Here is a 25,562-nt window from a genome sequence, read left to right on the forward strand (position 1 = left end):
ATATTCAACTTTATATTATTATATTTATATTATTTTGTTACTGTTATTGAATTGTGGTCAGTAGCCTCATTAGAGGCATCAAACATTAAAGCTGTACTTCTCAATATATTTATATTAACAGTAGGAAAAATCACAGGGTATAATGTGAAAGGCACCACTCAGCGAATCCACACAGAATTATCACCCAGCTCTCCTCAGCTCTACAGAGCGCTTTAGAATCTTGTTGCAAATTGTTTTAGTTTTCTATCCGGCAACTTTATAGGCATACTATCCAAGAATTGTAGGTTACTCTTTGTAAACGCAACTATCAAACTTGGCCACACCCTCCTTCACTGCTTTTATGAACACTGCAAGCTACTGTTGTAGGAATGGTACATTTGCTGTAATGGAAGAGCTGATAGGCCTACTTTAGTAAGCTCACTAAGCTAACCACCAACCAGAGTCCTGCACGGCCCAGTTTTTCAAACCTCATCCTCTAGTGGTAACCATCCATCCATCCATCCATCCATCCATCCATCCAGCCATCCATTTTCAACTGCTTATCTGAAGCCAGGTTGCAGGGGCAGCAGTCTGAGCAAAGTATTCCAGACGTCCCTCTCCCTTGCAACGCTCTCCAGCTCCTCCTGGGGGACCCCGAGGCGTTCCAAGGCCAGACAAGATATGTAATCTCTCCAGTGTGTTCTAGGTCTGCCTCGGGGCCTCCCACCATTTGGACGTGCCTGGAACACCTCTAATGGGAGGCGCCAAGGAGGCATCCTGATCAGATGCCCAAACCACCTCAACTGACCCCTTTCGACTTGAAGGAGCATCGGCTCTACTCCAAGCTTCCTTTTGAATGTCCGAGCTCTTTACCCTGAGCCCAGCCAGTCTTCTGAGGAAACTCATTTTGGCCGCTTGTATCCGCAATCTCATTCTTTTGGTCATTACCCAGAGCTCACAACCACAGGTGAGGGTTGGGACGTAGATGGACCAGTAAATCGAAAGCTTTGCCTTCTGGCTCAGCTCTCTCTTCACCACAACAGTCCGGCACAGTGCCTGCATCACTGCAGAAGCTGCGCCAAACCGCAGATCCATCTCACGCTCCATGATACCCTCACTCCTGAACAAGACGGCGAGATACTTGAACTCCCTCGCTTGGGGCAGTAACTCACTCCCAATCCGGAGGGGGCAATCCACTGTTTTCTGGCAGAGAACCATGGCTTCAGACGTGGAGGTGCTGACTCTCATCCAGACTGAGAGTTAAAGTCAATCCTACATTCACTCTCATTTTAGAACAAGCCTTGTCCATTTGGTGTTTTGCTTGTCTGCGATTTTTTTTTTTAGCTTCCTCTTGGATGAGTGCTGCTTCTACCTGTTGCTACAGTCCTGACCTCACTTGCACACTGTTATTGGCTGGGTGCTGCACGCCCAGAGACGTCCCAAACACAGCAAAATAAGAATAAAATAAGAAAATACAGGCAGAGGGCAGAGTCTCTGCAGAGAAATTCACCACTACACACTTAAAGTGGATCATGCGCGATTATTGATAGAGATTACTTTTGTATAAGTCTATATATTGTTTTTTTTAAGGAAAATCCTTCCTATAGTATAATGTATTGGTTCACTCACACAGCTCTTATCAACATGTTCAACAGCAGGCAGTTGTTTCCAGCTAAAAAGTTCAGATCTGTTTAAAACTAAAATTAGAAACACTTATATCCATTAATGAATTGGTGGAGACCAAAATGGAGTTACAAGGGGAGTGAATAATAAAAAACAAGACTTTAAATGATTGCTAATGTTTCTCTTTGTCTGCTGGATATTCAAATAGTCAGCTGTTTGCTAACATTTTTGCCAAAGTCTAAGGGCTGCTGTGAAAGTGCGCCTACTTAGGGCAACAAAAAAGTTTATCTTGGGTGTGTAGGTACAATGGACAACCAAGAAAGGACAGCAGAAGAGATAGCTGCACACCAATTCAACTGGGCTGGACAGCCATGACAAAGGTTCACAGGTTGAGATCAATGCCAAAAAATCAATTAATTAATTCATAACATCTGTGCACAAAAAAGGGTGCTCAAAGTGCAAAAAAAATAATGAAAAGTGATTGAAAACAGCAGCAAATGTTTCAGTCCTTGACCATCATTAGTGCTGCCCTCAAGTGGCCAGAAAATCAATAAAAGGGGAATTCATTAATTTAGGATCGTGTAAAGTTCTAGTTATAGAAATGACTCAACTCCAGCTACCATTTGTTTCGACATACAAGAGTTCAGCATCATAATAGACAGGAATTCCCCTCAATGCATTCACCTCACAGCCAGTTAGTTTGTAAATAATTTACATTCAAGCACTTCTCCCTCTTCTAGTCAGGAAGCTTGCCATAACCGCTGACCGACGGTGAGTGTGACCTACAGCTGATAAAAAATTCTGGCTGCCTCAATTAAAACAAAACAAAACCCCCACTTGAACAGTGACAGCTACTTCAAAGTAGCTTGGCAGAGCGCAGTGTCGTGCACAGGCCACTGGGCACGGACTTCAGTGAGGGAGCGAGCAGGCTGCACGCGCACTCCACATCCTTCCTATGATAGTAGCAGTGGATCTGTAATGTGTTTCCTGACTCAAGGATGGGCCGGATGGAGTGCTGACACTTCAAGGACGGGTCCTTGAGTCCGCAGTTGTCTCCCAGGAGCCAGCAGGACTATAGACTGAAACCTTTTTATCCCACACAGCAGGGGTGATCATACTGTCCAGCATGAGGGCTGTTGTTTGTTATCACTGTTGTCTGATTGGCTTGTCTGGATGCCTGTGTGTGCAGATTATTGTTATATTGGCCACTCATGTGTTTTCATGTGTTTCTGACATTATCTGTTTCATATTCATAATGAGATTTGGTAACTCCCTGGACGTAGCTTTGTTAGGCTATCAACACGATTTAGAGTGTTTATGTTCCTCTGAAGCCGAGGTCGCTGCGGGGCTGAAACCGGGAGAACATTTTAATTACAACCATTCAATCACAACATTGTGTTTTAAGGTCAGAGAGGTGGTTTGCCGTAAGGGATCTGGGGGGAAACGCATGCCCACAATAACACGCAATGATCCTTTGACTCCGTGTTATTCCACACACTCCTGATGTCCGGCTCTGCACGGCTCCAAAATCACTGAGAATAACAACATCATTTTTTCGTATTGACAGCTGCTGTGTGATGGGTGGACTGGTGTTCAACAGTTCTGAAGGCACAGTTATGAAGGAGTCTGGAGTCAGCTAGTGTCATTATTGTTGTAATAGATTTCCAAGAGGAGATACAGCATACTATTGATTTTACAGCAAATGGTGCTGAAAAGCAGAGCTGATTTATTGCGTTGGCTTCGGTGTGCATTCTGGTTCTTCTGTGACTCCAGAAGAGGTTTGACTGGACCTTGAAGCCACTGCTACATCAGATGATAAATGAATGAAACCCACAGCTGCATCCGACACTATGTGTGTGTCCTCGATCACCCAAGTGCACACCTCTTATGCTCCCTTTGACTTTTTTATTTCCAAGGGAACATGGCACATTGGTTTTCAATTTTCAAAATCCCGCTGTGTAAAATAAAACAGGGCTCATAGCAGCTCGCTATGGGCATGTTGTGCTCTTACATGCTTTTCAATCACACTCTGAGGACTCCCTGAGGAGGATGGATGTGTGGGGGCGGTAGGGGTTAACAGGACTTGGATGAGGCTGGAGGAACTCTACGCAGTTTAGTTTCATTGGAGGCATCACTACATCTCACCCTTTGGAAGAATAATTACAGACTCTTAATGCTGAGCTACTCCCAAGGCACCTCTGCTCAGCTGCAGTTTGTTGAACGTCTGGAAGAAAAGAAAAAGATAACTTTTAAATTAATAGCAGACATTTGACCCAAACAGATAAAATTGCATTGACATTATGAGACTAGACATATTATTTTGTGGATTAAAGACAGCCGAGCAAAGGAGAAAATATCACGTTATAGCCTTCTAATATTCCTCCAGAGGCTGTGTGCGTCTTACGGAGGTATTTTGTGCACTTCCTTGGTGACACTGCTGTACACCTGTGGCGGCTTTATGAGAAATTCTGATGGTATTAGGATTACCCGCTGAGCTATTGGATGGATGTCAGCAGGTATTTAAATGACTTGAAAAAAAACCCCTGAAATGAAAATCAACGTCAAACAGTGTTGCATTAAAGCAACAAATGGAAATCCACTTCGCCTGCACAGCAACACACAGTCTCTGATCACTGGGTTTATTGTTCTCATTGAACTTTGTAATACATCCTTTATGTTCCTATACATTGTGAAGTATGCAGATCCTTTACTCAAGTACACACTAGCAGCAACACCATGCTGTGAAAATACTCCACAACAAGTTATAGTCCTGCATTCAAATCCTTATATAAGTAAAAGTATTGTCAGCAAACTGTATTTAAAAGTTCAGTGTGTAGGATTTAGGGGAATATATGTTAGCAGATATGGAATATGATATAATAAGTATGTTTTCTTTAGTATAATCACCTGAAAATAAGAATGGTTGTGTTTTTGTTACCTTAGAATGAGTCCTTTATATCTACAAAGGGAGCAAGTCCTCGTCCACAGAGTCCGCCATGTTGCACCACTGTCTGTACAGAAGTCTAGAATGTACAAACCAAATACTGGCTCTAGATAGGGCCATGTTGTTTTCATGTCAACCAGTATAGTTAGCAACCCTGCCATTCACTCCTTGCATGCATGCTCACTCACTGTCTCTAGGTGTCATTGTCTGGTTAGGTCAGTTGAGTCATCAGCGGATTCACAATCAACCATTAGCACAGCAACACACCTTCTCTGTCAGCCTATCATCTTACTGCTCCTCATTTTAAATATGGTTCTTTCTCTGCTGTAGTTCTTTCTTGCTTCACCACCCAGTCTTTATGGATTCATCAGCCTCATCTGCCTCAGCAGCCAGTAGCCCCAGAGTCATCAGCCACCACCACCACCATCAGTGTCTCCATGGACTCCATGGGGGGATTTATCCTGCTGCTCAGATGTCCCTCGATCACAAAATATCTCCCTCTGGTGTCCAAGCACCAAAGACTTGTGTTAAATCTTGATCAGCACAAATCATCTGTTAATCTTTACACTCATATTCATGAGTATTATCACATTATCTTTACTTCAGTCTCTCTCTCCTAAATGAACTGCTTCATTCAGTGTTTTAACCTTTTGTTTTAGACCTCTGTGGATAATTTGGCTCCTGTCTCCTAAACATCTGGAGTTTACGTTATCGAAGAAAAGAGGTGAGCCCACATTAGCAGGTGCCGAGTTAGTGGCCCATCTGTGACACAGCAAACAACGTGGGAGAAACATTGATTTGTAATACGAAACTGATTTATTCTTTGTCTTTTCCAGTTTAAATCACTGGGTCTGCTTGTTTTGGAGAGGAAGAGACAACTGCAGATAATTTGGCTCCCAGTAAAAACCTCCTGAACAATGAAAACTGAAGGAATTCTAACCAGGAGATCAAGCTTGACACGCAGGAAAAGTTTCAGTCCTAACTGCTAGATGCCCCTAAATCCTACACACTGCTCCTTTCATGTATCAAATCTAAAAGGACAAAAAAATGGTCCCTGTCCGTGTTTACTGATGTTTTTGGATTAATATCGCAGGTGCAATAATGGGCATGTTGTGCAGTTTATTTACAGCAATGTGTCATATCCTATGAGCATTTCCGTCCTGTGATATCTAAAGTTCAACTTTCCATGAGGTCAGACAGCAGCCCCATTTTTAGCTTTGTCACAAAGCATTCTCTAACTAATCCAAGGGGGTTTAAAATTGTTTATTTGTCTTAAGAAGCGGGAGGTTTTTCTAAAGACATGAAGGAACACTTCATCCTTCAGTTTGTCAGAAAATTTCTCAAAAAAATATCACCAAATGTAGCGATACATGTTTTTTCTGGACAGTAGGGGATGAAAATTGTGACCATAAAGTAGGCCTAACTTAAGTTATCAGATAAATGTAGAGGAGTAGAGGGTACATTATTCAGGCCTACCTCGTAGATTTAGTGGAGTAGAAGTATAAAGTTGCGTCAAATGGAAATAGTCACTATACTATACCTCAAATTTGTACTCAAGTACAGAACTAAAGTACTTGAGTAAATTTACTTACATTCCACCAGTGTCTATTTAATGTATTTAATGTATTGTACACACACACACACACACACACACACACACACACACACACACCCCTCCAATTCAGCTTGTTTTATGAACTGGATGGGTGGGTGTCTGTGCATGCGCTCCAGTCACGAGCAAAGGAAAGGGAAATCATTGTAAATCCCATTCAGTGCCTTGTGCATCCTTTTGACAAAACGGGGGGAAACAGACGTGTCTCTTTTTTCTTTCCCTCCTCATTTCGACTCTGTCCTCTCTGTGCAGAGTACAGACTGGCATCGATTGGCCGAGGTTCACCTGAGTGTTTTTTGCCCCCTTCACCCACGGACATTCATTCAAACCACCTCTCCACTGTCTCCAGCTGCATTCAAACTAAACGAGTTTTTATAAGAAAACAACCGCGCAAGCTCCTGCGCTTCTGGACCGGAGATCTGGAGATGAAGACAGACTTTACGCTTTTCTGTCGGACTTTGATTGGAATAGCATATGCCTCAGGTGAGGAGACTTCTACAGTGAGTGTGAAAGTTTTGGAGCGCGTAACTTTTAATGAGAGGAAAGGTCGAGCTGACTGTTGACACTGACTTTTCGGTAAATAATTGATCCGAGGTTGATTGACGTTTTATTTCTAGAGGCGCAAAAGTTTTGTTCATGTGGTAAACTGCAGGTAGATCCTGAGCTGAAGCTTTTCTGTGTAACATCTCTTTGCGCTTTTATTAAAAGAAAATGAAGTGGGGGTATGTCTACAGTTTATAACTAATGCATCATATTCAATCAAAGATATGAAATACTTCCTTTACTTTGAACCCCCTCTGTTTGCGCACTGCACACATTTTTCCTCCATATTCATTTATCACTCATACACGATTGAAAGTTTGCCTCTCAATATGGAACTGAATAAATAAGGAGCCCAGTGGGAGTCTTCAAGTTTACATGCAGATAGGCACTAGGGGGAGGCATGCTGTTGTTGTGTTTGATAAAGATGCAGCTGCTAATTGATGGTGCTAAAGGGAGGAAAAACAGATCCTATATGTTGTGTTGCATTTGAGTGACTTTTCATGCACATTTTAGAGGCAGGGTTGCAGAGTGAAGGTGAAGCTGACTAGACTGAGGTGGAGGAAAAAGGGTTTCAGATCCCTTTCTCAGAGTGGTCTTTGCATGTAATCTTATTTTTTAAAACAAGGTGAGAGAATGTGACTTGCATCCAGTACAAATCAGCTTGTTTCAAGAATTTCTGGGTTCATCTCAGCCTGATCTTCACTCCTGTGTCTAGAAAATTCCCAAACCATGTAAAAGCAAGACTCAATAATCCAAAGCACGTTTTCACTGCACTATTTTCATATCAGATTCTTGAAGCAGGGCCCTCTGATTGATTGCTTTATGTGGGAGTATGGCTGAGATTGTTTGCAGTTTTGCCTGGTGACTGAATGTGTATGTTCGAGTTGTTCATCACTGATTGCTGCTGAACAGCTGTTCATAAAGAACAGGGAATACTTTTGTGAGGGGCAGTCGCCATATGGTTATCTGAATCATGACTCTGGGGTGGAGGGACGGCTCTCTCGCTCCTTTCATAAATATTGCTAAGCTGTGTTGGGTGGGTCATGTGCATTTGTAGGAACAGATAAACAGTGGCTCTGTTTTTTCCACAGAGGAATGAGGACTAATGGCATCACAAAATCCATTTCAGGGGAATCACTGCTCTCTGTCACTGTAATGGTAGATTTTATAATGTGTGACAAGTTCAGTCTCTCTTGTCTTTTTACATGGCCACGTCAATTTGAGGCTTTGTCCAATCTTTTGTAGTAAACAATACACACAAGAATTTCCCCATAAATCCACGATGTGTATCTTGTCTCACACTACTGTCATCACACAAACCCGATATGCCCATTAGTGTACATGTGGGCGTTATCTGTTAAAAGACTTATTGGCAGCCCTGTTAGTTCAACCGCACCGGACCCCCCATCTTTCTCAGTCGATGCCGAACACATAAAGGAGAATCACACTATCTCAGACCTATGCTGGAGGCAGAAATAACCACCAGCTACATATCAGAGAGGCACATCTTTCAATTACAGCCTCACAGTATGTAACTGTGAGATGGAGTGCCACATTAAGGTGGAGAGGTGAGAGAAAAGGCCATTTTCTTTTTACCGCCACCTCTTTAGATTGAAATGAAAATGAAATGATTTTTTTTTTCTAATAATATAGCCTTATGTGAGGGTTGAACATAGTCTTGACAAAATGGAAATATATAATTAATGCAAAATATTTCTTTACAGTCGTCTGCAGAGCGTGACGCAATTCCAAGGTAGAGAAGACGGACCTTGAACACAGCAGTTTACCTTTTGTCTGTTTTGCCTTCAAAACCGCTCCTTAAAAGGACAGTTCACCCTCAAATCAAAACTACATATTTTTCCTATAACCTGTTGTGCTATTTATTATTCTAGATTTGTTTTGGTCTGAGTTGCTGAGGGTTGGAGATGTCTGCCTTCTCTCGAATATAATGGAACGAGATGAAACTCGGCTTTCACATTTGAAAAACTCAACAGCAGTGTTTCTTTCCTGAAATCATAGCCCAGTTAAAGAAGATAATCCACAGACCTTGTTGTGTGCAGTTTCTTGAAGGAACTTTTTTCTCTCTACTAAACTACACTTGCCAACTGTATCACCGCATGACAGGAAACGTGTACCTACGGCTAGCTTACCTAGCTCACCTAAGCTAGCTAACGTTACAGCTCGGTCGAGGAGGACACCATTAATGTTTACATCTTGTGCTGTCATGAACACGAGCCTCTCATCTATGAGTAGATGCACACTTTCTTCTGCACGCTGATATTGTTGGCGGTTGTAGTTTGGTAGAAAGAAAATATTTCATACAAAAACAACCTGGTCTCACTCCGAAGTCATCGAAATCTGGTGCTTGGGCAGTGACTTGCGGCATCAGGCACTGATGAAAAAAGCTGTCCTTTTACGTCGGCATGATACGCGGCCAGTCGTCATAGAGGTCAGGGGGAAATTCGGCGCGACAAGAACAAAAGTTAAGTCGTCGAAAGTCTGAGTTGTGCGGGCGGAAGGGGTGGTGGATGGGTCCAACAAACACTGACCCTCATCCAAGATAGCGGTGCTTGAGTTCCGCAAAATCATAAAGCCAAACCCTGTTCTTTTTTCCGAAACCTAACCACATGTTTTTGTTGCCTAAAACCAACCAAGTGCGTTAGTTGTTGGAGGAAAAATGTCAGTTCGCATTGTTGTATCTACGTAGTGCATAAAAACTGTGAAAATGGAAGTGTATTTTGACAGAAGATGATGTATGCAACAGGCAAAGCTTGACATGGCGTTCCGGAACATCAACATCCAACGTATCCAAGGTACCTTTCACGCCGTACCTGGATTTGGAAGGTCCATGACCTAACGTCGATATGTGACAAGATCGGAGTGAGAATGTGTTGACATGAAACTGCTTTCTGCCGTCCTCCTCAGCTGAGCTGTAACGTTAGCTAGCTGAGTGGTGCTAGGTGAGCTAGCAGTAGATGCACTCTTCCTTCTGTGCAGTTGATTGCAGCTGTATCTCCATCTCTCGGCCACTCGCACCAAAACAATCTTAAGTTGACAGATAGCACTGCAGGTAAAAGAAAATTATGTATTTTTGATTTTAGGATGAACTGTCCCTTTAAATAATTTAGGTACATCATACATTTTGAATATTTAAATTCTCAGATTGGTCTATAGTCTGAAGGGTTTTTCTTAACCCTCGTAACCCCCCAAAATCTTTCAGCAATATCCAAATGTGTGACATTAAAAAGACACTACTGAGTCAGAGTCTTATGCAACCATGATGAAAACGCTGTCCCATTATTATGTTTAGAGGGGGAGATTGAGGGAGAGTGGATTGCAGACCTGCCAGCCCAGAAGTCATTGTCATTTTAGGGAGGAGGACGAGGAGGGGGGGTATAATTTACGCAGCAGCTGCATTTGCGGAGCTTGAAGATTTCACCCTGAGCCATTTTCTACCATCTTCCTGTCACGCTCTGTCTCTGGTTTGAATTATGATGGTTCCAAAACATTTATTACACAGCTACAGAAATTCTGTCTTATTTAAAAAAGACATCTTGGTGCAACTTTGCTTCACTCGATCACTTCGATATAGGATACTATTGAGATGAATTGTGGATCACTGATTAATTCATCTCCTCTTAATTTCCTTGTTTTTGTTGTAGCATAATTGGCTATTGAAAAGGTTCCCAGTCACATATGAAAGCAGTAAATCATTTTTCCCCCTGAAGCTGAGCCTTAGAGCCGAATGATCTTTGGCTTACTCTGTGTCATGGGTGCATAGTGTTGATATTGCTTTTAGCAGAGTGTTTTCTGTACGCATACCTTCGCTTGATCAGATCATCCCAGAAATCTGACTCTCAACTCTGGGTATTATTCTAGTCGTCCACTTATAGAGGTCGAGTTGTTTAAGCCAACAATAGCCCCCTATCCTCGGCGCTGATCTCAGGATTCAACCTCAGGACTCCGAGGAGCGGACCCTCGGTGTCTGTCCTTGCATATCTGCTTCTATCAGCTGGAGAGCAGCTCGGTTGAGGGAGGAATGCTGCTGCCGCTGCTCCGTGTGGGAAGCTTTCTGCAGTAAAGTCCAAATAAATAGGGAGTCCGGTGCTTCACTCATCACTGGCATGAAGTAGCGAGGCCCCTTGGGCATTTGGATGTCTGGTCACTCACTTTCTCATCATGCTAAAGCACCAACACTCCAAATATCACTAGAGCTGAGAGATAAGCTCTTTCAACACCAGGAATCTGCAGCAAAAGCCAAATATGTGTCTTAGTTGGTGTTGGATAGTTGATGAAAACCATCTGTGGTATTTTTGTTTTCATATTTCTGCACCCCTCCATGTTTTCTGTGCCCAGTTTTTAGTTATGTTAGCTTCATGCTAGCTGCGTGGTTCAAGGTGTGGCAGTGTGTATCTGTCGGTCACTCCACCACGCGGGTCCAGGCTAAAGTATTTCAGCTATTGGGTGGATTGCCATGAAATTTTATACAGAATTTCACGGTCCTACTTTTGTTGATCCTTGGCTGCCTTGAGATTTACTCTTTGGGCTTTTAGTTAAATGTTTTGACAGCTACTGGGTTGATTGCCATAAAATTTGGTACAGATATCTATGATGCCCAGAGGATGAAACCTAAGGACTTTGATGATCTCCTGATTTTCCATCTAGAGCCAGCATGATATTGACTTTGTGTTTTTTAGTTCAATATCCCATCAACTATTTGACTGATTGCCATGAAACTGATACATGCATGTTCCTGCCAGTATGAATTGAAATAACTTCGGCGATCTGTTAACTTGTCTAGTGCTACAATCAGGTTAAAAGGTGTTCCAATATTTAGATCTATGATTAAACACCTGCAATACTTTAATAGAGCTGCAGCTTACAATTATTTTCATTGTCAATTGTTAATCTGGTGACTATTTTCCTGATTAACTGATTAGTTGATCAGTCTATAAAATGTCAGAAAATGCCGAAAGATGTCGATCAGTGTTTCCCAAAGCCCAAGATGATGTCCACAACCCAAAGTTATCCAGGTTACTGTCACAGAGGAGTAAAGAAACCAGAAACTTTTACATTTAAGAAGCTTGAATCAGAGAATTTGAACTTTTTTTCCTTAAAAAAATTAATGGATTATCAAATTTGTTGGCAAAGAATTTAATACGAATTGGTGAATCATTGCCGCTCTTTAATTACATTCCCGTCAGCCACAGCTGGACTTTGTGTTCACTCCCAATAAGCAAATGATAGCATGCTAAAATGCAAAATTAAGACATTTAACATGGTAAACATTTTGCCTGTGTAACACCACTGTGTTAGCATTGTCATTGTAAGCATTTTAGCATGCGAACGTAGCTAAATCCACTGCTGTGCATTGGTGCAGTTTTGCTAAGTTTGTCTGATGTGTCTGACCACGTTGGGCAGAAAAGCTGGCTGTCATAGAGACGGAGGAGATGCAATGTCATTTACAAACAGGATAAAGGTGTACATTTTAAGACAGATGGCTCCCATTCTGCTTCAGAAATGTACAGTTTTCTTAACACTTTTAAAACTCTCTCCCACACTTGGAATAATTAACCATGCAGAGGAGGTCTCACCTATCGATTGTCTCTGCTCTCCATCATATTCACACATGACTGAGTTTCACACATCACAAAGACAGTCAGAAATTAATTTTAGTGAGCACTTTAGCTATAACTCAATGAGTGAATTAATACACCCATTAAGGGGTAAGAGAGTGCACAATTAAACATATAAGTGCCTTTACCTAGAGGATGAAATAAATCATAAATGTCACTGCTGCTCTTGATTGTGATGAAAAAAAATGATTGCGACGACTGCTGCACATTTTTCTGCTCATCTTATCTTGGTGAGCCAGCACAAGTTATATCTCATTCGACGGAGGCGGGTTTATCAACAAATGAGGCAGACCAGGGTAATTAGGGATTTTGCATTTACAGCTAAAAATACTTACCTAGATGTTGACTTGAGAAATTATCTTGACTTGCTAATGCAAGGCCAATTACACGAGATTCAGCACCTATAACAGCCGGTAAAAATATATTTGTTGTAAGTAGTGCCGACAGACTCAGGAGGGAAAATGCCTTGTGGCATCTATTACCTTTAGTGGCTGATTACTCTACACTTTCTCATGGCAGAAACTGGATCCTGGGACACGGTCGCTGTCACTTGGAGATTACAACACTCCAAAGTGCTTGCGTTGCTTAGAAACAAGCATCATTTTGAGCACTTATCAGTTTAACGAGATCCACCATCGCTATTACGGTCAAATTGCTACTCAGGCTCTAGCAGATGTGTGTGTGTACAGGGTTGTGACTTGGACGTCCGTGTAGCATTTCAATGGTCACTCATACCTCTTGCCTTGTCATTGAAGGTCGCTTGAGGTTCATGGGAAAGAGTTCGTTGGCAAAGCCTGAGGAAATTGCCAGCTTCCCTCCCTTTAGGCATTCAGCTTGTTGACCCTGCACTCCCTACTTTGCCCTTGTTTTCTACGGCGGCTTAAGCTGCCGCTGTGATTTAGTTCACTGGGACATCTGACACGGCAGCAGAGACTTGTTTATGGCCCAAATCTGCAGGAATTAGGTAACAAGCGCAATAATGGGGCTCCTCAAAGTTTGGCCTCTGAACAGTCGCAGCATGAGTTTTAGGAGCGTGCGAGCCATCACAGCAGGCGTGGACTGTGCTGATCTTTGGTATTTGCTTGTACTCAAATAGATGTTTTCGGTGTTTCTCAATAGAAATGTCATTGCCAGGAGCCAGGACAAAGCATTTACCAGAACGATAGAACATGCTTGGTTCCGGTTTCAGCAGGGGAAACCATTTCTCATAGATAAAAATGATGACGCGCAAAAAAATGGATGGCCACAGAGGAAGAGCTTGAGTTGTCCGGTGTGCCTGTGAGGCAGGTACAGGAAGATTTAGTCAGGGACAGAGGTTTTAAACATAGGAAACTGGACCAGATGGCGTGTCGCCGCATCCTTAATTTCACACCCCTCCTCTGGCAGGATGTTGGAAAGGCCTAACTCCCCTAATAGTGGAGAGGACAGGGACGTAGTGGATGTCATCCTCCTTCGTAGTAACAATGAAATCAAAGCTGGGCTGCCAGTCAGTCCGTCGCCTGGCTTTGGCCCGGCCTTGTGTCCAGATGACAGAGGAAGTGGACTTTATTTCTTTCAGGGAGAGAGTCAGAGGCAGTGTGTTATAGTCTGAGGCCGGCTGACTCCACATCCAGGGTTCAGGTCTGCTCCATGGCCTGCATGGCCTCCCGTCTGTCGCCGGACATACAGAGCTATTTCAGAGTTCCCCAGCCTTGGCCCTTCGCCAGATACTGTGTCACTGTAATAACTCTCGCTGCACCGTCACCTATGCTGCTCTTTAGACCTCCAAACCTGTAGAGAAAAAGTGCCTTTCAGTTCCAGTTAATACATTTGCTGTCTCATTCATGTGTTATTTTATTTAAGTATCCACTGGAGGGAAGTCACAGCTGTATATATAGAAAAATTCAAATGGCTTTTCAACAGCACCGAGGCCTAATTACAATAAGTATATCTGTGAAACCCTGTGTCTGTATTTTCTTAAGGACTCCTGTGGCGCATCCTTTTTGCCAAACTGTGACTCTGAGAAAAGCTTTATTTGTTTACACAGTGTTCCTCTTTTCCTGTTCCCGTCATGTGACTGATCAGAGACAAAACTACAGAGTGGCGAGGAAGCGCTAACGGCAACATCTCCTTCACCGTCCATGAAAAAGGGAAGTGGGAGAAGCGTGAACATGATAAAGAAAACAGGAAATTTGCTCCCAATGAAAAACACTGCGCTGCCTTTCACACGAGCTTTAATGTGCCCTGTGTCGCGCCCGCGGAGAGAGGAGCCCTTGTCTTCATACGTACCTTTGATGCTCATGACTCCTGCCTGCATTCTATCTGTCTGCTTGTCAGAGAAGCTTTACATTTTTAACTGGCTTAGAGTGCCTTATGGCAGCTTGGCGTCTTCTTCTCTGTGTACATATGGTTTATCTTCACTCAGCAGGTATCCTATAGGCTGGGAAGTCCAGTTTCACTACTCCTCGACTGTGACAAAAACACCAGTATGAGCCATGAACAGAGCTCAGCAAAGCATAAAATGAACGCAAATACGCAGAGACATTTAAATGGGTGAAAGATCTACAGTATATACCGCTGTACTCTCACAGGCTTGAGCAATTCCACAGTTGATTGTGCCATAACTCCTCACAAAACAAGCACATAATACACTCGAATAGAAAAAAACAGTGCCTCCGTGACTCTGCAGATTTATGTTTAGCTGGAAATTTTCATTATTTCCTGATTCTTGTTTGAAGCCATGCTGGAGTGCTGTTATTTTTAAAATTCATACACAGTGTGTCCACACACTCACTTCTAGCCATCAATTGGGCTGGAAAAGCAAGGGAACAAGTGATTTAATAGGAAACTTTGATTTGTGTGACTAATGCATTTTCGAAAGAACAGGCTGCAGTATTTTATGGTTTCAAGTTCTTAAACGAATGAATCAATATTTTGGGAAATACACTTCTCTCTTTCAGAGAGTTAGATTGGAAGATTGATGCCACTCTTATGTCTGTACAGTATAATATGTAGCTACAGACTGCGTGTAGTTAGCTTAGCTTAGCATAAAGACAGGAAGCAGGGGCAAACAGCTAGCCTGGCTCTGTATGAAAGTAAGAAAATCTGATTCTAGCTGTGTGGTATCAATTCTCACATCTCAGTAACAAAGCAAGTAAATAAATGTTTCCCAAAATGTCTAATTATTCCTCTAATTTTGGGACATCTTTATAACCTGGCTGGGACAAAAAGGAGACATTGCACTCGTGTGGTATTTATCTCCAACCACCTGGCCTTCTTCACTAATTTTGCAGTTATATTAGGGCTACCCTCTAAAAGTTGAAGATTTGAAACGTCAAAAGTCGTCAAGTTGAACAGTTGCTATTTTTTTGGTGCAGCGTGCTGTGTAGGGATGTTTCCGCCCCCAGATGTAGCTGCAGAGTGAGTGCTCCCCGCCTTCACGCTGCACTCCTTTACATGCCTGGAGGAGGAGAGGCTTTGTAAGTCAGAATCTGAGGTAACGTTATCTTCTGCCTTCTGCTTAGAAGTGGTGTATTTGCAGCTTACAGCAATTTGTTATGATACTGTGGCTTTTGTTTGCTGTGTGGTTCTTGCAAAAAATGATGCTGCACATTTCTGATCAGTGGCGTAGTTAGCATGCATTAGCTCAGAGGGCTAATTTGGCTTGTTTGCCATATTATGTAAAGGTTGCTGTCACCCTGAGTGTCCTGCCAAACCCCATTCAAACTCTCAAACTCTATACTGAAAAAAGGAACAAATTGGTCAACTATTAAACAGCCAAATCTGATTCAACTTTAAATAATTTAAGCATAGCTTTTCCACTATGCATTGCACATATTTTGCAGGAGGTTGCAAATGTCCACAATAATTTTTTTTCAGCTTCTCTAAATTTTTGTAGTAATTCACAGCACTGAATTGTTGCAAAGCTCTTAGATGCAGCACTATTTTGCACCTCTTGCTATTCTGGCCTTTTCGACCTAAATAAAGAGCCGCTGCTGATGTTCCTCTGGCATGCTGTTTGAACATTTCAATTGACTGTCAACCTGGTACGTGAAGCTGACACATCAAAGTACAGCCTGATGCTCATGCTGAGCAAACGGGCACAATTGTCCTTGAAAAATTCTGACTTCTGGCACTTAGCTCACATATACGTACATCTGGCACTTCCATCATGACACAGGCATGCAACACACAGAAGGCAGGAAGACCAGCTGTGCAAGCCCATGTGTCTAATGTAGCTATCTCTATATGACCACTCTCATGTGGCTGGAAACTGACTGCCTCATCTGTATACGAGCTACATTTTACTTACCAAAGCACTTCGTTCCTTCTCTTTTATTTACATTTTTAACAAATATCAGCCTGAGAAGTTTTTTTTAGGCCACTCAAGCCTTCATGTTTGCCTGGCAGAGCGAGCTGGAGCTGGTACAGGCTATACACACATTACTCCCACAGCGAGAATGGCTTTTCACAACAACAGGGAAATCGAATTCCGCAAGAGCAATGTCAAGTTTTTACAAGGACACATTCAGTGAGCTGTTTCTCCGAGACAAAACCATGTCAAATGAATGCCAGTGAAAAGTTTTTTCTTAAATTCTCAGTAATTGTTGATTTAGTTTTGACAATCCCCAGTGATCTGTCGGATATTGTGAGCTCAGTGAGCTGAATCGCAAGGTTTATAAAGTCATTACAGCCATTTCAAGTGCTTGAAACAAAGAAAATTGGCGACAAGATTAACAATTCTCTGTCAGAGCAGAGCCTGTTAGTGCAGCGTTTATCTGTCTGAAGGATTTTACACATCTAAACGTTTGTGTTTATGCTCTGTGTAATCATATGATAACAGAACAGAGTGAGTCAACTTTGGAAATGTTGTGTTTTATCTTTGTAGGTTAAAATGTGGTGTTGCTTTTTGTTGGTTGAAACTAATCACCCAAAAGCTGCTGCTTATCTCTGCACCACCAGCTGGAATGCATGGGAAAAGAGGCGAACCGAGCTCAAATATTATTTTGGCTCTCTGCCCCCAGTTCACATTAGTGAGGGGTTTGCCAGCAAGCCATTCACCATCCATTTGAGTTTGCAGGCCAAGCAATCATTCTGAATAGATCGATGTTTATCTGTTAGCTGCAGAAGAAGGATTTTAATACCATACCAGCAATTTGGCATGTTTTATCTCATTTTCAACAAATATAATTTACATTACTGTTAACCATCCATGCTGTCGTGCTTTCTTTTTTTTATTTCAGATTTATTTTTCTGACCTTCCAGGCAACCATTGGCTTCCATTAATGCCTGTCCTGTTAAAAAACAAAACAAAACAATAGATTTAAACCTGTCAGTGATATGTAATCTGTGTTTTTCTGTTACACTCTCATTATGAATTAGCGCATCACGCACTTTTCAAATCAATCCTCACTGTGCAATGATAAAACACTGACAAAAATTAATGCAGGCGACATGTTCAAGGTGATGGATTACACAACTCCAGCAGGATTCAACAGGTCATTAACTGATTGATTTTCATGTCTCAAAGAATGTAGCTTAAAGGGAAGATTCACCTCCAGATAAAAAAACATATTTTTCCTCTTTCCTGTAGGGCTGTTTATCAGTCCGGGTTGTTTTGGTGTGAGTTGTTGAATGTTGGAGATACCGGCCATAGAGATGTCTGCCCTCTTAAAAATCATTAATTTAGAAATTTTCCGTAACTGCTTATCCTGTTAGGGGTCACGGGGTTGCTGGAGCCTATCCCAGCTGATATTGGGCGAGAGGCAGGGTACACCCTGGACAGGTCGCGAGACCATCACAGGGCTGACACATAGAGACAAACAGCCATTCACGCACACGTCAATTTAGAGTCACCAATTAACCTGCATGTCTTTGGACTGTGGGAGGAAGCCGGAGTACCCAGAGAAAGCCCACGCTAACACAAGGAGAACATGCAAACTCCACACCCAGACTAGAGATGCACCGATCCAGCTTTTTCAGTTTCGATACCGATCCCGATGCTGTGGCTTCGAGTATCAGCCGATACCCTATACCAATCCGATACCATGGTTGACCTAAAAAGCTATATACCTTTACATGTAGAACAGAAAAGACTAGAGGCATCAGGCATTGATGACTATAGAGTTCTTTCCTAAGATAAAATGAAACAAGATGAAACAGATGAATGCAATGATGAACTACTTATTTTTAACAAAAATGAACAATTGTGCAACAGCAGATTCTCTCCTTCACTCCATGACGTATGACGTAGCTAGCGTCGCAATAGATTTAAAGGGAAAGGATCGCTTCAGGTATAGGTTGCATTTTCCGATACCCAATCCATCTATTTTAATGATATCGGGGCCAATATTCGATCCAGATATCGGATCGGTGCATCCCTAATCGGGAACCTCCTTGCTGTGAGGTGAGAATGCTTAACACTGCACCACTGTGTCGCACCAAAAAAAAACACGTTTGAAAAACTCGACAGTAATGTCTCTTTCTAGAAATCATGATCCACTTACTGAAGATAATCCACAGACCTTGTTGTGAGTAGTTTCATGTAGGAACTATTTTCTTTCTACTGAACTGCACCCCCCAACCTTATCACAGCGCAACAAGAAAGTGTGCATATGCTCGTGGACAAGAGGCTTGTGATAGTGTGAGATGTAAACATTAATGGCGTCCTCCTCGGCTGAGCTGTAACGTTAGCTAGTTCAGTGGTGCTAGGTGAGCTAGCAGTAGATGCACTATTCTTCTGCGTGGTGATATGGTTTGTGAAATGCAGTGTGAAACTGCTCACAACAAGGTCTGTTGATTATCTTGAGTAACCAGGTCATGATTTCTGTAAAGAGACATTACTGTTGAGTTTTTCAAATATATTTTATTGGTTTTTTGAGCACAACAAGCTGAGTGCCATCTATTCCATTACATTCAAGAGAGGGCATCTTTACAATCGATATCTCCAACACTTGGCAACTCACACCAAAACAATCTGGACTAATAAACAGCACTTCAGGTAAGAGGAAAAATATTTATCTTTGATTTTTGGCTTAACAGACCCTTTAAAGGTAATGTAAAATCAATATAAACTGTGGCTAAGGAACTAAAACCCAGTCACTTCTTTTACAAATGAAAGCAAAGTTTAAATTCAAGAGTGAACTGAAACATTTTGTCTGAGTACCTTTGCCTTGCAGTGTACTCATACACTGTTTAGCCAGTCGTTTTTTAAGCAGCCTTGGGTATAGAAAGGTAACACAGTCTCCTTAAACCAGAGTTCACAGCTGCAGCTCAGCTTACTCACTGTCCACCTACACGACTGGTTCTGCTGACTGTCCTCCAGCTCAAACTGCTGTTTAGGAACAAGGCTCTCACGACGTATGGAGCGCCCTCCCTCCTCGCACTTCACTGTATAATGCATATTAAGATAAATGAGCTGACTGAGTGATGAACAGTCAAAACAATCTGTCAAGAAACGCAGCGTGAAAAGGTCGCAGCAGGAAAATGTGTTTATTATCATGACAAGATATGCTATCAGCCATGAACTTGTATAAATTGATGTGTTTGGTTTACTTTGGCAGTCGTTTCACATAGCTGTACATCGGAGCAACGTGTGCTTTTAATTATATTTGACAGACGGCAAACAATTGCTAATGGGATTATATATTTTTTCAAACTATTAATGTTGCTGACAGGATGACAGGCCCGCCGTATTTGGTGTCTCAGCATATCCATATGGAACACATTGACACCTGGCACACAACATTTTCATCATTGGGAAACATCGAGCAGCTCCCGGAGCATCATGGGTGAGAGTCACCCACAGTATAGCCCCCTTCCTACCTCTCATCAATCTGAAGTGTCCAAACAGCAGAGAAGTCGGTGGCTGTTTTGGCCAGCAGCCATGTGTAACCCCGCACACATTAAGTTATGACTCCGCGGCACCTCCTTAGGCAGTTATGAGAGAGCCACTTAGGATGACAAGTGATACGTAAGAGATCCAAAGTCTTGCCAAGTAATGTGGCGCACATTAGCCTCAAACTCACCCTGGAAATAGACCGTGTCAGGACTGCTGAGCTCAGAGCTCACCAGCGTACTTGAATGGTATCATTTTGAATGATCTGTGAATTGTTTTGCTTGACTTCAAAGAGCTTTTAGCTTGACTCCGTGTGGGTGTGATGTCCCTCTCTGCCCTCCGGGTGTGAGACGCTCTTGCTGCTCTGTGTAATAGACACATCAGCCCGTCCTATTATACAGGAGCATTTCAAATAGCCGAAATCTTCCCTTTTTCGTAAATACATCTTTCCTCCCAAAATACACCTCTAACATTTTGATGTCTTGTCTCTCAGGGCATGCCAGTCGGCACTGACATTTGAAAAAGATTCTACAATTTGCATCCTGTCTGTCAGTGTGCGATCTCTCACCTGATTGTGAGGGAAGCATCCATCATTGAGACTCAGCTACAGTAGCAATTTGTCTCAGCTCACTGTGCACATCTCTCAGAAAGAAACATCACGTCATCACACATCAAACTGCACGCTGGATTCTTTTATATTTCCCTATGATGTTCCTCTGAGACATTTTCACTCCATATTGTGTTTACTGTTTGTCCATGGACTAGTTCAAATTGAAGTGTATCGACATGTAGATAATGGAGGGGGGATGCAGATGGCATGTCAGTTCAGTTCATTTCAATTCAGTTCAGCTTTATGCATTATTCTCACGAATCCAGGTGCAGTAAGGAATATATAGCAAGCAAGACATTCAACATGAACAGGACAACATTTAAGTGCAATAAAGTCCATAGTGAATACTCATAAGAATAAAAATATTTCAGTGCAGAGAAATAAATATTGCACAGTTATGAACTGATAAAACAGCAAAATGATAACATGGATAACAAAAGTAGTTTATTAAAAACATATGTACAGGATAATAAATAGTGAAAAGCAGTGGATGGGTTTTTCAGTCTATGCAGTGTCAGTGAGCGGTCACACAGTAAATGTGCATGCTGTGTATGTATGGGGATGGGAGCAGAGTGTTTAGAAATCTGACAGCTTGGGTGAAAAGCTGTTGCAGAACCTTGTGGAACGAGTTGTGATGCTTTTAAACCTTTTACCTGATGGCAGGGGGGAGAACAGACTATGTGAGGCGTGAGAGGTGGCTTTAACAATTGCAGAGGCTCTGCGTGTGCACCACATCTCGAATATGTCTTGGATGGTAGGATGAGAAACCCCGATGATCCTAAATACCCTCAATATTTAGAAAATGTGCATTTATCATCCATCCATCCATTTTTAACTGCCTACTGTGGGGGCAGCAGGCTGAGCAAAGTATTTCAGACGTCCCTTTCCTGCTCCTCCTGGGGGATCCTGAGGCGTTCCCAGGCCAGACGAGATATATAATCCCCCAGCGTGTTCTAGGTCAGCCCCAAGGCCTCCCACCAGTTGGATGTGCCCGGAACACCTCTAAGGGGAGGCGTCCAGGAGGCGTCTTGATCGGATGCCTGAACCACCTCAACTGACCCCTTCCAAGGCGAAGGAGCAGTGGCTCTGCTCCAAGCTCCCTGCGGATGTCCAAGCTCCTTACCCTATCTCTAAGGCGGAGCCCAGCCACCCCTCAGTGTCGCGTGGAGGTCGGGTGCATTTATCATCACCAATAAAAACATGAAAGTAGCAGAGGACTTTCATTATGGCAAAATTAAAGACATGTACACCATAAACTGGTGTGTAAAAATTCACCAGAGTGCAGGAAGTGTTTGACACCCAAAAGGACCCCCAACCCACCATTTTATAGCCCTACATTGTTTTTGACCCACGCCCTTGCATATACATAAACAAGTCAGACTGTACATTCAGATGCAATGATACATCTCAGCCCTTAAAACTATATATAAATAAATCCTACATTGTTTTAGAACATTTTAAGTGATTGTTGTGCGCCCTGCAACCCTGTGAGTTATTTAGAGAGCTCGCTGTTTAGTAATCTCACCGCCTGGGGATAAAAACTGTCTTTGAACCGGCAGGTCCGGGCTCTGATGCTCTGTAGGCGTTTACCTGGGGGAAGGAGTGAGAACAGACCATTTGGTGGATAGCTGTTGTCCTCTATAGTACCTAGGGCCTTCTTCTGCGGCGGGAGGTGTAAGTGCCCTGAATCTCTGGCACTGTTGTTGTTATTATTTTTGCAGCCGTCTTTTTTACTCTCTTCCTCAGCTGTTTGTGGTCCTGTTCAGTCAGGTTGCCAAAATACACCAGTATGCTACCAACAGGGATACTCTCTTTTTTTGGACATCGCATGTTTCTTAAGGCAAAGCAGAAAGTATAATGTAAAGACTATTATGTTAAAATCACAATCCATTGCCATCCAAATTTTCCCATATGAGATTCATGCAGAGGTTACATGACCTGCCACCTCTACGATTGAGGTTTGGTTAAGTATAAGCAACTAAAACTACTTAGTAATAGTTATGTAAAGATTGTAATCACGGCTAAAGGAAACCATAATGATAGCTGGCCGGGAACAGGATGAAAACAGCAGTTCTAGGCACACCTTGTCCGACCAACCATCCACCCTGATCTCCTTTGAAAGAAGTTTTGTGGTGCCATAATAACATTACACTACTTTCACCTTTGCCGTTCAGAGTAAAGGCCCAGACACACCAAACTGACATCAAAGAACTAGTGGCGACTACTGTTGCACTACATCATGTTGCCTGTGACTTGCCAAAAAGTTGCACTTGAACACACCACAAAGACTACAGCTAGCACCCAACTAGCACGTACGTTCTGCACCTGAGTGAAAGGAAATAACTCTCCATACCAGCAGATGGCAGTAGTCTGTAATCGTCATTTGAAAAGGAGAACCGGGAAATCAACGGGACAGATTCAAGATGCTAGTTAGCCAGTTAGCACATTAACAATGCAATCCGATGTTGAAAGAGCAAAGGATATTTACTGTGCGCCAGTGAACAATGACACAATTAAAAAAATAACATTAAATAAAAAATTAAATGAAAAAGAATAATCTTACCTCATATAACAAGTTTGTTTTAATCTCACACCCTCTTGACTTTAGTAGTTGGTTAGCTTTCCTCACTTCTGTTTCTCTCCTTGTGCACTGAGCTAAACTGCCAGTCAGAATGATTTAACTCACAACGGGCTCCACCATCTTTGATGCCCATTCAACATACTGAATTGGCTGAAAAAAGCTGTCAAGGGCCATCTAGTGTCAACAGTGCGGGACACACCTCAAAAACTAGGGCAAAAGACACTCTCTGATGGTCCGACATTGACCAACAGCTGACTATGGGTCCGTCTCAAGTCTCTTAAATTACTGCTAGTTATCTTACCTAGCTGACTTTGCTAGCTGGTAAGCCCTTCCCACCTAGGAAAAAATGCGAGGAGCTAGCGCTAGGAGCGATGAGCGAGCATTGTCGGTTTAAGAGACATGAGACGTCCTTTCCACTGAAGCGTCACGTGAAGCGACGTCCATTCCTGATGACGGTGGCACCGCTGGATCTGCTCCGTAAAGAAGCCAGCGTCTGGCGTTACTATGGGTTCATCCCAAGTCTCATTATATTCGCTGACCAAAACAGTAGCCCCCACCCCCCGCCGTTATGACTGGTCACACACTTTTGCATGTATTACCATTGTTATTGAGTCTTTTGTCGAAGTTTGTGCAATTACAGAACGGTCTGTAGCCCTGCTATTCCACTGTCACTGTCATGAGCACTATCTTTCAATTAACTCACCATCATTCAACATAGTCAGCGATTCATTGCAAAGAATGCATGTAACGGGTACTTACTCTTGTACTGTTTCTCCGCCATCTCGTTCAAATGAGCCAGATGTAGAGGGCGGGTATTTATACGTCATGGCATTCAGCTGAAAACTCTTCCAGATAGGAAGCTCTCAACCATCCTAGCTTGTAGCTGCTTAAAGCTTGCTGCTAGATCCTAGCGCTAGCTCCTCGCTGCACAAATAAGAGACTTGGGACGGCCTAGAAGATGGCGGACCTCAAACGACTTCCGGTTCAAGCGAGGAGCTAGCAGTAGCACTATAAAAATAAGAGACTTGGGACGGACCCTGTGTGTCAAGGTCCAAACAGTCTCAAGAGGCCGACGTCAGAAAAAACTTTAAAAAACCTTTTCTGGTGAGGACAGCCTTCTTTAAAGTGGCACTAGTTTATTTCTTGGCTGCACAACAAGCTGTTAATACAACATTAACACACTATCACCTTATAAAGTTGTTAGCAAACTGTTACAGTTACACATCCATTTAGTTTTTGGATTTGTGTACCTGTCCACTCGACACATGTAAATTTAATATTTACTCTGCTTCAATTCCTGAGGGAAATATCTTTTGCTTCAGCTGCTAAATGCTGCACTGTGTTCACCAGATAGTCACTAACTTTGCCTGTCTGTTGTTCGGCACTGAGCAGGTGGCATACAGTGAGTTTACCAGAGCTTTTATCAATAAAAAGAGATGAGAGCCTTGAGAGCGAATCAAAACAGAAAACCACTGCAATGAGCTGAAAGAAGTTAAAAAGCTCCACGGAGCTGAAGGGAAACTGTAAAGTCAAGTGATAATTCAAATGAGTAACCCCTATCAAAGCTTTGAAGCTGTTTTTGTTCAAAGTGAATTACTATTCTGATTCTGCCTCTCACATGAAGTCCATGAGCTATTTGAATGTCACACAATAAGATACAAGCTCCCAGGCTTTACAACATGGTCTCCATTTATAGCCAGAAGGGAACATTCAGGTCTGCTGTCCACAGTGGGCACAGGAAGGACTGAAATCTTAACAAGAAGGTGTGGGAGAATGAGTGCTCATCTGTCTGCTATGCCTCGTGATTGAGCTCCGACTTAAGAGGATGATCTCTCTCCTTCACCTCCCTTCTCTGAAAGAAATATGCTGTTTTTAGTGAAAAGTTGTTCTGACAGGAATTTTCTTTCACACTTCGCCCTTGTCTGTAGCTCTTTGCGAGGACCCCCGTGTTGGCCTCTGTATGTTTCTCCAACACGGCCCACTGTTTGGCTTCACAGCATTTCGGGTGTGAGGAAGAGTAGACAAAGCTGTGTTGTGTTGTGTTGCAGATGGGTGGTGATGGGACCGACGTTTGTGGCGGGTTCACATCTGAGCTGAGACAATATGTTTGGAAAACTTTGCTTCTCCTCTGGGGCGAGAGTTAAAGATCTCTGAAAGAGTAAGGAAGGAATACCCTGCTGGGAGCCAAACTGGGAATGATTCATGGACTGCCACCACT

The 25,562-nt window shown here is 42.6% G+C and overlaps 1 protein-coding gene across 1 annotated transcript in view; it reads left to right on the forward strand.

Annotated features, from left to right (window-relative positions):
* The first annotated feature begins 6,337 nt into the window (after positions 1 to 6,337).
* The window catches only part of flt4 (fms related receptor tyrosine kinase 4), a 63,648-nt gene continuing 44,423 nt past the window's right edge, over positions 6,338 to 25,562 (forward strand). Inside the window, exon 1 of the mRNA XM_050042187.1 lies at positions 6,338 to 6,641. Coding sequence (XP_049898144.1) covers positions 6,584 to 6,641 — 58 coding nt within the window. The 5' untranslated portion in view covers positions 6,338 to 6,583. The remainder of the gene's footprint in view (positions 6,642 to 25,562) is intronic.

Source organism: Epinephelus moara, chromosome 4 (assembly GCF_006386435.1).
Source record: "Epinephelus moara isolate mb chromosome 4, YSFRI_EMoa_1.0, whole genome shotgun sequence".
Taxonomy (NCBI): Eukaryota; Metazoa; Chordata; class Actinopteri; order Perciformes; family Serranidae; genus Epinephelus; species Epinephelus moara.